Here is a 13,639-nt window from a genome sequence, read left to right as displayed (position 1 = left end):
AAAAAACGGGGGAAAGATAACTCTAACCCTGCTTGGTTGGCTCTATAGTTATTTCTCCTAAGCAAATTCTCTATGTTGTTCTGCATATAGACTACTAATAAGTTGTTGAAAAGAGAATCTTGTCAACAAAACAGAAAAATATACACGAGAGACCCAAAAGAGAGGTGTATACTTGTTAGAGATACACAAGATCAGCAAATAGCTACCATATGTGATATAATTAATTAAAAGAGAGTAACAAAATAATGCAGTACATTACAAAACTCTTGACATGTGACAACATAATTAATTCAGCTGAATGGGGAAAACAAAGAAGCTGAAAAGAAGAAAACTTACTATTTTCTTCACTTCAGTTTTTTGCGTTATGTTAAGCTTGATTTCTTATGTCTTTTGTTTTCCATATGTATATACAACTTTTCTGGAAAGTAATCTTAGTTTAACACACAAATAAGAATTATGAGTAGAACATAATATCTACATCCATCAATTCAATAATGAAATAATCATCATGATTCGTTGGCCCCTAATTCTGCTTCATCTATAGAGTATGTACATGCTCTAATTCGCGCAACAATTGAAACCTTCCTCACCTTGCATTTCTGTAGAAAATTAAAAAATACAAAACTAATTAGTTCCAAACAAACTAAGTGTAATAAATTCAACAATATATGACTTACAATCTTCATTATTTTTATTCTTTTAAGAAGTAAACTTGAAGATAGAAAATTATTAGTTCCAAGCCAACATTTTAACCCCACTATTAATAACCTCACAACATAATATATCACCATGGTACTTACATACATACATGTGCAGTCACATGAAGTTCCTAGTTTTTATGTAATTAACTATTTTTCACAAAGACTAGTGTCCGTTGGCTTTGCTATTTGCATAATTTGTCTCATCCTTCAATGAAAAATTAAATAATGAAGAGTTAGTGAAAAGCCAGCTAGCAACTCCACTTCTTAGAATTATTTTAATTTACCTCGGAGACCGATACCACGTGAAATCATGGACATCTTGGGATATTCTTGATTCAGTAGTCCCTCAGTTCAGTACCTTGTAAACATTGTTCTCTTACCTCTTCTGAAAGTTTGATCACTTTGCTATTGTTTGAGATCATGGCTGGAGTTCTTGGTGGAGCTTTTCTGTCTGGCTTCATTAATGTTGTCCTGGACAGGCTCATTTCTGCTGATGCTGTCAACTTGGTTGTGGGCAAGAAGCTTAGCCCTGACTTGGTTGAGAGACTGAAGAATGCTCTGACAGATGCTGGAGCTCTTGTTGATGATGCAGAGCTCAAGCAACTTGATAACCATGATGTGAAGGACTGGCTCAACTGTCTCCGAGATGCTCTTTACACTGCCGATGACTTGCTGGACCGCATCTGCACCAAAGCTGCAACTCAAAAGGGGGTACGCAATTTCTTGCCTAGCTTCTTGAATTCTGAAGACAGGAAGATGGTGAACGAGATAGAAAGGGTGGTTAGAAGGATAGAAGATCTTGAGAACCGCAAAGGAAAGCTTGGGCTTGAAAAGATTTCCACTGCTACCTTCTCATGGAAAACTCCATCCACTTCTCTTGAAAAAGGGAAGGTGTATGGCAGGGGGGATGACAAAAAGGCCTTAATCAAGATGCTGAATGACAACAATGAGCATCACCTCTCTGTGATCTCTATTGTTGGCATGGGTGGTGTTGGTAAAACTACTTTGGCTCAATGGATGTACAATAATGCAGAGTTGATGGAGGGATTTGATCAGAAAGCATGGGTTTGCGTTTCGGAAAACTTCAATATTGTTGAGACTACAAGGAATATAGTAAAGGAGATCTCTACAAATACTCAGGATCTTGATAGCTTCAATTCAATTCAAGACGCTTTGAAGAAAGGATTGTCTGAAAAGAAGTTCTTTATTGTTTTGGATGATGTTTGGAGTAATGATCATCATCAATGGAAGGGTTTTCTAGCCCCTTTTCACTATGGGGTTAAGGGAAGTACTATTCTTCTGACAACACGCAAGGAAGATGCTGGTTCAGTTGTTCAAACAAATTATCACCCTCACTGTCTCATTCCATTATCAGAAGACTACTGTTGGTCAGTGTTTGCAGCCAATGCTTCTTTTCCAGAATCAAATGGGAACCCGACACTAGAAGGAATAGGCACAAGCATTGCTAGGAAGTGTGATGGTTTGCCATTAGCAGCCGAAACCCTTGGTTGCTTGTGCAGAAGGCATGTTGCTGAGGAATGGGAAAAAATCTCAAGGAGTGACATTTGGGGATTTTCTATAAATGACAGTAAGATTATTCCAGCGTTGTTAGTAAGTTATCATCAACTTCCTTCATATTTAAAGCGTTGCTTTGTTTATTGTTCATTGTTTCCCAAAGATTATCCCTTTGAGAAAGATGAACTAATTTTGTTGTGGATGGCCGAAGATCTTTTAAGACTACCAAAGAGAGGAGAGAGCTTGGAAGATGTTGGTTGCAAATGTTTTGAAGAATTAGTTTCAAGGTTATTCTTTAAAAAGCTTCAGGACAATAAGGAGTATTTTGTGATGCATGATCTCTTGCATGACTTGGCAATATTCCTTGCTGGAGATTTCTATTGTAGAATAGAAGAGCTTGGTGAACAAGAAGAAATGAAGGTTCTCACTCGCCATTTGTCATATTTCCCACCTGAAAGGTTACATCATCCAATCTCAAAAGTCTTTAACTCCAATGCAAAGTTGGAATCTTTGAGGACATCCTTGTATATCGATGATTTGTTCAGCATGGAAAGTGTAGCATCTAAGTTTATATGCTTGAGAGTTTTATCCTTTCATAAACTTGATGTATTACCTGATTCAATAGGTGAATCGATTCATCTACGGTATTTGAATCTCTCTTGGACTGACATTAACAGGTTGCCAGAATCATTGTGCAACTTGTATAATCTACAAACTTTAATATTGTACGGATGTTCTAAGTTGACCATGTTGCCCATTAACATGCACAATCTTGTGAATTTACGGCATCTTGATCTTAGGAAAACTTGTTTGGAAGAAATGCCTGGAGGAATAAGCAAAATGAAACATTTGCATACCTTAAGTTTCTTTGTGGTGGGGAAGCATGAAGATAATGGAATCAAGGAATTAGGAGGGCTCTCAAATCTTCATGGATCACTTGAGCTTAAGAAGTTGGAGAATATTGTTGATGTGAAAGAAGCAGAGAATGCAAGGATGACAAACAAGAATCTGATGAACGAATTATACTTGGAGTGGTCTTCAGGTGATGATATGGTTCCGAACACCAAAGCTGAAAGAGATATACTTGACAACTTGCAACCTCACAACAGCTTGAAAGAGTTGATCATCAAGGGATATAAGGGTACAGTATTTCCAGATTGGTTGGGGAACTGTTCATACAACAATATGACAAGTGTATCTCTAGTGTCTTGCAACAATTGCTGCATGCTGCCTTCACTTGGACAGTTGCCATCTCTTAAGGACCTGTACATTCAAGATTTCGGTCAGCTCAGCAGCATTGGAATTGAGTTTTACAAGAATGAAGACAATCCTTCTTTGCATATTGCTCCTCCTTTTCCCTTGTTGGAGAGTTTGAAATTTGATAACATGACATGTTGGGAGGAGTGGCACTTACCTGACTCAAAAGCTTTTCCTCAGCTTAAGAGTCTTCAAATAAGAGATTGTCGAATGTTAAAGGGAGATATGCTTCATCAGGTATTGATGAGAATCGTTTCTTCTTCAATGGATGCTTTGAAAGTTCGCAAGTTAGTTATAAGCGAATTTCGAGAAGGATTGTTTCCTGGTATGTCACTTAATGGGGATACATTATCAATTAGGAGATGTGAATCTGTGGTGGAGTCTGTAATTAACGAAATGATCAGCATTAAGCATCTACCCTCCCTCCAAGAAATAGAAATCTTCGGGTGTTCGTTTGCTGTGTTCTGGCCTTTACTACCCAAATCTTTGCAAAAGCTCACAATCACGGAGTGCAGCAAAGTGGAATTCCCGCAGCACAAGTATGATTTGGTAGAGCTACTAATACATTCCAGCTGTCATTCACTGACCTCCTTGTCGTTGGATGTCTTTCCCAATCTCAAGAATCTCAATATACATAATTGTAGGAATCTGGAATCAGTGTCAATGTCAGAGGCACCACACGCTGCTCTTCAACGTCTATCCATTACTTACTGCTTCAAATTAGTGTCATTTGCAGGAGAAGGACTGGCTGCACCCAACTTGACTCATCTTGAAGTCAGCTTCTGCGAGAAGTTGGAGGCATTACCACGTGACATGAAGAGTCTACTCCCAACTTTACACTCTCTCCACATGTATGGTTGCCCAAACATTTGCAGGTTGCCAGAGGGTGGTTTGCCGCCTAACTTGAAAGAGCTTCATGTGGAAATTGGCGAGCAACAAATGAGGGATCTATCATGGATGGCCAACTTGCACGCCCTCACTCGTCTTATTATTAGTGGTTATTGGTGTAAGAATATAAAGTCATACCCAGAGGTGGGTTCGCTGCCTCACCTTCCCTCCCTTACCACTCTGCGTCTCTACAACTTTAAGAATCTGGAGACATTGGAGTGCAACGAGCTTCTCCGCCTCCCCTCCCTTCAACAACTACACATTTCATTGTGCAACAAGCTGGAGAATATGGAAGGAGAAAAGCTGCCTCCCTCTCTCTTGCTACTGAGAATTCAAAAGTGTCCTTTGCTGGGAGAACACTGCAAGAACAAGCATCAACTAATCTGGCCCAAAATTTCCCACATCCCTGACATTAAAGTCTTCTAAACAGGGATTTCTGAGCAGGTAATTCTCTAATCTTCATGATTCACACATGCTACCACAATTAAATTCACACATACACAAGTCATACTTATTAACACTCATATTTTTCAAGTCATACTTATTAAAACTCATACTTATTAAAACATTTGCAGGTTGGCAGAGGGTGGTTTGCCGCATAACTTGAAATCACTTGTTGTGGGATTTTGCGAGCAACAAATGAGGGATCTTCAATTGAAAAATATTCTCTTTCTTTAGACAACATTAACTAGTTGAACTCATATGCCAACTGGAAAATATGCATTCTTTTCTTTCATTTATTAGGGAAGATCTCAGCTTGCAGTTGTAGTTCAAGAAATATCTTTTGTTTCTCTCACAAAGTCATTGGCTCTTGCTATCTGTAATACTTATTAACCTTCATATTTTTCAATAAAATCACCTTTAAAAAGAAGATAAGAATTAACATGAAACAAAAATTGAAAGACAGTGAATATCTTATTTGTGTATCCAACATTTAAGAATATTTTTAGATGTATTAAACAAAGAGTTTGATTTACATGGTCATCCAATTAGATTCATGCATTTAGATGACTTTTGAAGAAGTGAGTCTAATAAAATAGTTACCAAAAGCTGTGGTGACTGAGTTTGGCTTCATGTTAGTATCTACACTAGAATGAACAAGATAGAAAGGAAGACATGATGGAGAAAGTTGGAGTAGCACTTCTTAGTGAAAAGCTTCTGATTTTGTTGGTATGTTTCTCTATCCCTCTCTATAGTTTTATTTTTGCTGTTTTGCACAGAGGAAAAACAAAATAATAGCTTAATTTGGGGAAAGAAAAGAGTTATAAAATGGTGTTCCTGTCTTTGTCAATTCTTTATGATCAGAGTCAGTTGTTGTGCTGCAAGATTCATATAGGAATAATAAAAGGAATCAGCATGCATGAGCTATATAAGCTTTCAAAATAGAAGGATCAAGTTATTGTTATATAGTCATTTTTATTTTAAACCACAGTTTGAATCATTACATAAATGAATAGTATTAGATGCCTATAATAAACTATTTCTAGTACTAAGAGAAAACATTCTATAATAATAACTATTTCTTCCTTTCTGGATTTGGATACATCATCAGACAAATTCACAAGGTGATGAAGGTATGTAGATAATGCAGACGTGATTCAAGAATATGCTTTCCACATTTAAAGATGACAATCCTGTACCTGAAATAGTCATTAGAAGGTGAAGTTCTGGTGATGCCATCAGCAGCAATTTCATTCCTATCAACTTCACTCATTGATCTTTATCTTGGTATGTGCAGTTTGTACATATATTAACCTGCAATGGGATTCAAATGATTCAAGAAAAAGCATTGTCATAGAATATTTGATCTTTTTGGACTAAATTGAAGAGGATAGCTACAAATATACAGGGTTATTTTTATGTAAATTCACTGTATTATGTGTATGGAAAAAATTTTCTTTTATAACTTGTAGTATTATAACCATCAATCACTTTAGTTTCTTTATAATTGCTCTAGTTCTGCTTTGACTTCCTGTTTTTGGGTGTCATTTCTTTTCAACTGCTAACTCTAAAATCAAACTAATAATCCAACATTGTGTTCATGAGGTTTTCACATAAATATGTCTGTGGTTATTGTGATGAAATTATGACAAACACTTATTCTTGAAATGTGTATATATATATATATATATATATATATATATATATATATATATATATATATATAATATGTGCTTCAGGAGATACTTTGAAGATCAAGCAGCAATTGTCCTGAGAGAATTGCAGTTTTGAAATGATCTTGAATGCCAGTTTCAGTCAAAACATGCAAAATAATTTAAGAATATCAAAATTTAAATATATACATAAATTTAAATATTTTTGTTTTTTGTGTATCTAGCATTTGAGAACATCAAAATTGGATGATAGCTTTTTGATTACGTAATCAGTAGCTGTGTTGAAGATTCATGCAGGATAGTAAAAGGAATCTGCATGAGGTGTTTAAGAAAATTTTCAAAATAAAAGGATCAAGTAATTGCTATGTTGTAGATGTCTATAATAAGCTATTTCTAATACTAAGAAAAAGGTTCTTTTAGGATAAAAATTTCTTCCTTGTCTTGTTTATATACAGAGATATATCAGTATCCAACATGCTATTCAGAAAAAAGAAATGATAGCAGAAAAGGAGAGGGAAAATTGAAAGATAAACATCAACACAACTTGCAACTGCCCTCAAAACAATGCACATATGTAGTGAATTTATTGCAGTTGCAGCTTCATTTTTTGAGAGAAGGAGTGCACAGCCTACTGGGCTTCATCATCCACTTGTAAGAATACTTTAGGGAAAAATCTCACCTCTTGATGGAGAGTTGAGATCAAACCAGTATAAAAATTACTAGTTTTATTCTTTTGTGCCTTTCGCTATTCATTTCAATTTACATATTTTGATCTATTTTGTTTCTGAAGCTCTCTGTCTGCATGATAAAAATATAGAAGCTGCACATTGACACATTTTGTTACTTTTTTATTTAATTATTTACAACAAAGCCAGTTAACGAGTTAAGATCAATTTTTAACTGGTTTGATAAAAGTGAAATTTCATCACATATTTTGTCAGTGAAAGTTCTTAACACCTTGAATTTCTCTGTTAATGATATAAAACCGACTATTTTCTTCACTTCAGTTTTGCAATATGTTGAGCTTGATTTCTTAAGTCTTTTGTTTTTAATATGTATGTACAACTTTCCATGGAAAGTAATCTCAGTTTAACACACAAATAAGTATAACAACATCCATCAATTCAACAGCGAAATAATCATCATGAATTCATGATTTATTAGCCCCTAATTCTGCTTTATCTATATAGTACGTACATGCTCTAATTCGTGAAACAATTGAAACCTTCTTCACCTTGCATTTCCGTAGCAAATTAAAAAATACAAAACTAATTAGTTCCAACCAAACTAAGTGTAATAAATTCAACAACATATGATTTACAATCTTCATTATTTTTATTCTTTTAAGAAGTAACCTTGAAGATAGAAAATTATTAGTTCCAAGCCAACATTTTAAGTTTTAACCCCACTATTAACAACCTCACAACATAATATATCACCATGGTACTTACATACATACATTGCAGTCACATGAAGTTCCTAGTTTTATGTAATTAACTATTTTTCACAAAGACTAGTGTCCGTTGGCCACACTGAAACAACACCACTTTTGCTATTTGCATAATTTGTCTCATCCTTCAATGAAAAGTTAAAAAATGAAGAGTTAGTGAAAAGCCAGCTAGCAACTCCACTTGTTAGAATTATTTTAATTTACCTCGGAGACCGATACCACGTGAAATCATGGACATCTTGGGATATTCTTGATTCAGTAGCCCCTCAGTTCAGTACCTTGTAAACATTGTTCTCTTGCCTCTTCTGAAAGTTTGATCACTTTGCTATTGTTCGAGATCATGGCTGGAGTTCTTGTTGGTGGAGCTTTTCTGTCCGGCTTCATTAATGTTGTGCTAGACAGGCTCATTTCTGCTGATGCTGTCAACTTGGTTGTGGGCAAGAAGCTTAGCCCTGACTTGGTTGAAAGGCTGAAGAATGCTCTGACAGATGCTGGAGCTCTTGTTGATGATGCAGAGCTCAAGCAACTTGATAACCATGATGTGAAGCAGTGGCTCAACTGTCTCCGAGATGCTCTTTACACTGCCGATGACTTGCTGGACCTTATCTGCACCAAAGCTGCAACTCAAAAGGGGGTACGCAATTTCTTGCCTAGCTTCTTGAATTCTGAAGACAGGAAGATGGTGAATGAGATAGAAAGGGTGGTTAGAAGGATAGAAGATCTTGAGAACCGGAAAGGAAAGCTTGGGCTTGAAAAGATTTCCACTGCTACCTTCTCCTGGAAAACTCCAACCACTTCTCTTGTAAGAGGGAATGTGTATGGAAGGGAGGATGACAAGAAGGCCTTAATCAAGATGCTGAATGACAACAATGAGCATCACCTGTCTGTGATCTCTATTGTTGGCATGGGTGGTGTTGGTAAAACTACTTTGGCTCAATGGATGTATAATAATGCAGAGTTGATGGAGGGATTTGATCGGAAAGCATGGGTTTGCGTTTCGGAAAACTTCAATATTGTTGAGACTACAAGGAATATAGTAAAGGAGATCTCTACAAATGCTCAGGATCTTGATAGCTTCAATTCAGTTCAAGATGCTTTGAAGAAAGGATTTTCCGAAAAGAAGTTCTTTATTGTTTTGGATGATGTTTGGAGTAATGATCATCATCAATGGAAGGATTTTCTAGCCCCTTTTCAATATGGGGTTAAGGGAAGTACTATTCTTCTAACTACTCGCAAGGAAGATGTTGGTTCAGTTGTTCAAACAAATTATCACCCTCACTATCTCATTCCATTATCAGAAGACTACTGTTGGTCAGTGTTTGCAGCCAATGCTTCTTTTCCAGAATCAAATGGGAACCCGACACTAGAAGGAATAGGCAGAAGCATTGCTAGGAAGTGTGATGGTTTGCCATTAGCAGCCGAAACCCTTGGTTGCTTGTGCAGAGGGCATGTTGCTGAGGAATGGGAAAAAATATCAAGGAGTGACATTTGGGGATTTTCTATAAATGACAGTAAGATTATTCCAGCGTTGTTAGTAAGTTATCATCAACTTCCTTCATATTTAAAGCGTTGCTTTGTTTATTGTTCATTGTTTCCCAAAAATTATCACTTTGAGAAAGATGAACTAATTTTGTTGTGGATGGCCGAAGATCTTTTAAGACTACCAAAGTGAGGAGAGAGCTTGGAAGAGGTTGGTTGCAAGTGTTTTGAAGAATTAGTTTCAAGGTTATTCTTTAAAAAGCTTCAAGACAATAAGGAGTATTTTGTGATGCATGATCTCTTGCATGACTTGGCAATATTCCTTGCTGGAGATTTCTATTGTAGAATAGAAGCACTTGGTGAACATGAAGAAAAGAAGGTTCTCACTCGCCATTTCTCATATTTCCCACCTGAAAGGTTACATCGTCCAATCTCAAAAGTCTTCAACTCCAATGCAAAGTTGGAATCTTTCAGGACATCGTTGTATATCGATGATTTGTTCAGCATGGAAAGTGTAGCATCTAAGTTTATATGCTTGAGAGTTTTATCCTTTCATAAACTTGATGTATTACCTGATTCAATAGGTGAATTGATTCATCTACGGTATTTGAATCTCTCTTCGACTGACATTAACAGGTTGCCAGAATCATTGTGCAACTTGTATAATCTGCAAACATTAATATTGTACAGATGTACTGAGTTGACCATGTTGCCCGTTAACATGCACAATCTTGTGAATTTACGGCACCTTGATCTTAGGAAAACTTCTTTGGAAGAAATGCCTGGAGGAATAAGCAAAATGAAACACTTGCATACCTTAAGTTCGTTTGTGGTGGGCAAGCATGAAGATAATGGAATCAAGGAATTAGGAGGGCTCTCAAATCTTCACGGATCACTTGAGCTTAAGAAGTTGGAGAATATTGTGGACGTGAAAGAAGCAGAGAATGCAAGGATGACAAACAAGAATCTCATCAACGAATTATACTTGGAGTGGTCTTCAGGTGATGATATGGTTCCGAACACAAAAGCCGAAAGAGATATACTTGACAGCTTGCAACCTCACAACAGCTTGAAAGAGTTGAGAATCAAGGGATACAAGGGTACAATATTTCCAGATTGGTTGGGACACTGTTCTTACAACAATATGACAAGTGTATCTCTAGAGTCTTGCAACAATTGCTGCATGCTACCTTCACTTGGACAGTTGCCATATCTTAAGGCCCTGCGCATTCAAGGTTTTGATCAGCTGAAGTGTGTTGGCATGGAGTTTTACAAGGGTATTGGTGACCCTTCTTTGCATATTGCTCCTCCTTTTCCCTTGTTGGAGAGTTTGGAATTTGATAACATGCCATGTTGGGAGGAGTGGCACTTACCTGACTCAAAAGCTTTTCCTCAGCTTAAGAGTCTTCAAATAATAGATTGTCCAATGTTAAAGGGAGATACGCTTCATCGGGTATTGATGAGAATTGTTTCTTCTTCATCGGATGCTTTGAAAGTTCGCAAGCTAGTTATCCAATCTGAAGCAGCAGGGTTTGCAGATATGTCACTTAATGGGGATAGATTATCAATTAGGGGAAGTGAATCTGTGGTGGAGTCTGCATTTAACGAAATGATCAGCATTAAGCATCTACCCTCCCTCCAAGAAGTAGAAATTATCGGGTGTTCGTTTGCTGTGTCCTGGCCGAACAATTGTTTACTACCCAAATCTTTGCAAAAGCTCACAATCACGGACTGCAGCAAAGTGGAATTCCCGCAGCACAAGTACGATTTGGTAGAGCTACTAATACACAGCTGTCATTCACTGACCTCCTTGTCGTTGGATGTCTTTCCCAATCTCAAGAATCTCGATATAACAGTGTGTTCAAATCTGGAATCAGTGTCAATGTCAGAGGCACCACACGCTGCTCTTCAACGTCTCTCCATTAGATTCTGCGACAAATTAGTGTCATTAGCAGGAGAAGGACTGGCTGCACCCAACTTGACTCATCTCAAGATAATAGGGTGCTCAAAGTTGGAGGCATTACCACGTGACATGAAGAGTATACTCCCAAGTCTACAGTCTCTCAACATACAAAGCTGCCCAAATATTTGCAGGTTGCCAGAGGGTGGTTTGCCGCCTAACTTGAAATCACTTGTAGTGCGAATTTGCGAGCAACAAACAAGGGATCTATCATGGATGGCCAACTTGGACGCCCTCACTCATCTTGCCATTGATGGTTATAACTGTAAGAACATAAAGTCATACCCAGAGGTGGGTTCGCTGCCTCACCTTCCTTCCCTTACCACTCTTTATATATGGTGGTTCGATAATCTGGAGACATTGGAGTGCAACGAGCTTCTCCGCCTCACCTCCCTTCAACAATTAAGCATTTCATTCTGCCAGAAGCTGGAGAATATGGAAGGAGAAAAGCTGCCTCCCTCTCTCTTGCTACTCCAAATTGAAGGGTGTCGTTTGCTGGGAGGATTATGCAAGAATAAGCATCAACAAATTTGGTCCAAAATTTCCCACATCCCCAACATTAAATTTTCTGAATAGAGATTTCTGAGCAGGTAATTCTCTAATCTTCATGTTTCTCATGCTACCACATTTAAATTCACACACGCATAAATTTCCATTTCCTTCAAGAGAAAAAAGACAATTGAACTCGTATGACAAATTGCATTCTTTTCTTTCATTTATCTGGGAACCTCTCACTTTGCACTTGTAGTTCAACAAATATCTTTTCTTTCTTTCACAAACTCATTGCTCTCTCTAATACTTATTAACATTCATATTTTTCAATAAAATCACATTTACAAAAGAAGATAACAATTAACATGAAACAAAAATTGAAGGACAGTGAACATCTTTTTTGTTGAAAAGATTCTTTTTTTTGTTGGTATGTTTCTCTCTTCCTCTCTATAATTTTATTTTTGCTCTTTTGCACAGAAAAAATAAAATAATAGCTTGATTTGTGGAAAGAAAAGAGTTATAAAATGTTATGTGCAGTTTGTACATATATTAACCTGCAGTGGGATTCAAAATTTCAAATGATTCAAGAAAAAGCATTGTCATAGAATATTTGATCTTTTTGGACTGAATTGAAGAGGATAGCTACAAATATACAGGGTTATTGTTATGTAAGGTCAGTGTATTATGTGTATGGAAAAATTTTTCCTTTTATAACTTGTAGTATTATAAACATCAATCACTTTAGTTTCTTTATAACTAGAATGAGACCCGCGCATCAAGGTAAATTAATGATAGTATATAATAAATATTAAAAATGACTATGTTTTGTAGAATTAAATATGTGTAAACTAAAGTTAAATTTAAAAGGTGTTTTGTTTAAAATAATATGGAGTAAAAAAATTTTGGATGTTGGAGTTGTACAAAGTGATATTTTTATCTGGTGGTTTGATTTTTGCATTTGTTTTGGTTGATGGACTTATTCTTCTTATGTGGCGTTCGTCCTCCTTTTTCTTTATGGGTTATTGTTTGAGTTGTTGCTTTCTTCTTTCTATTGTAGATTTTTGTGAAGGCATGTTTTTTATGAATTGTTGAGTTGTATGCACTTTCTATTGTGTTTGTTCCATCTTTGCATGTATGTTCTTTTTCTAAAGATGTGTCTTGAATTTGTATGATTTTCTTTTTCCTTAATCTCTTGCATGCAGTTTTCTAATGACATCTACAATAAAAAGAACAAAAATGTGTAGATTTTTTTTAAATAAGTTATTTTTAATAAGAATAATTGAAATAGTATAAAGTGAAATTACCTGTTAATATTTTTCTTTGACCCACTTTGTCAAACAATATCTCAAGTGATACAAATTCAAAATAGTGTTAGAAAATGTTCAATTTAAAACTACAATTTAAAAATACAATAAATATATTTGTTTTGTACCTTTTCATCTAATATAATCATTTCTAAGCAAAGAAACTCTTCTTCATTTGTGGGTGTTAATGTTTTCCACGAACCACATGAACTTTGATAACCAATTGTGTTTGTTTGGTGATATTATCCAAAGAATGATACTCCATTGAGTAAGTTTGAGATATTGTGTAGTGCGAAAATAATTTTTTTGTACTAAATTTGATGTTATTTGAAGAAATAGTAATAAGAGACTTATATAAGTAGTACAAATAGTATAGAATTTGAATAGATTTGTAACGTAAAATTTATTATGATTAATAGATTATTATGACATTTATAAGAATAGATGTTTATTACATTTAATGAGTTATTTATAAAAAT

At 35.9% G+C, this 13,639-nt stretch overlaps 2 protein-coding genes and 1 pseudogene across 2 annotated transcripts; all 3 read left to right on the top strand.

Annotated features, from left to right (window-relative positions):
* Positions 1 to 995: 995 nt before the first annotated feature.
* Positions 996 to 5,229, top strand: LOC107621858 (putative disease resistance RPP13-like protein 1). Its single transcript, XM_016323845.3, has 2 exons — positions 996 to 4,805; positions 4,937 to 5,229. The coding sequence occupies exon 1, from the start codon at positions 1,122 to 1,124 to the stop codon at positions 4,785 to 4,787; it is 3,666 nt and encodes a 1,221-aa protein (XP_016179331.2). The 5' UTR covers positions 996 to 1,121; the 3' UTR covers positions 4,788 to 4,805; positions 4,937 to 5,229.
* A 2,966-nt stretch (positions 5,230 to 8,195) lies between these two features.
* Positions 8,196 to 11,435, top strand: LOC110268512 (putative disease resistance RPP13-like protein 1; annotated as a pseudogene).
* Position 11,436: 1 nt separating this feature from the next.
* Positions 11,437 to 11,940, top strand: LOC148572803 (putative disease resistance protein At3g14460). The gene has a single exon (XM_088505530.1). The coding sequence runs from the start codon at positions 11,437 to 11,439 to the stop codon at positions 11,938 to 11,940; it is 504 nt and encodes a 167-aa protein (XP_088361656.1).
* The last annotated feature ends 1,699 nt before the right edge of the window (positions 11,941 to 13,639 follow it).

The sequence above is a fragment of the Arachis ipaensis genome, chromosome B2 (genome assembly GCF_059453495.1).
Source record: "Arachis ipaensis isolate K30076 ecotype BB chromosome B2, ASM5945349v1, whole genome shotgun sequence".
Lineage (NCBI taxonomy): Eukaryota > Viridiplantae > Streptophyta > Magnoliopsida > Fabales > Fabaceae > Arachis > Arachis ipaensis.
Note: the sequence above shows the minus strand (reverse complement) of the source record. Positions and strands in the feature narration are given on the sequence as shown.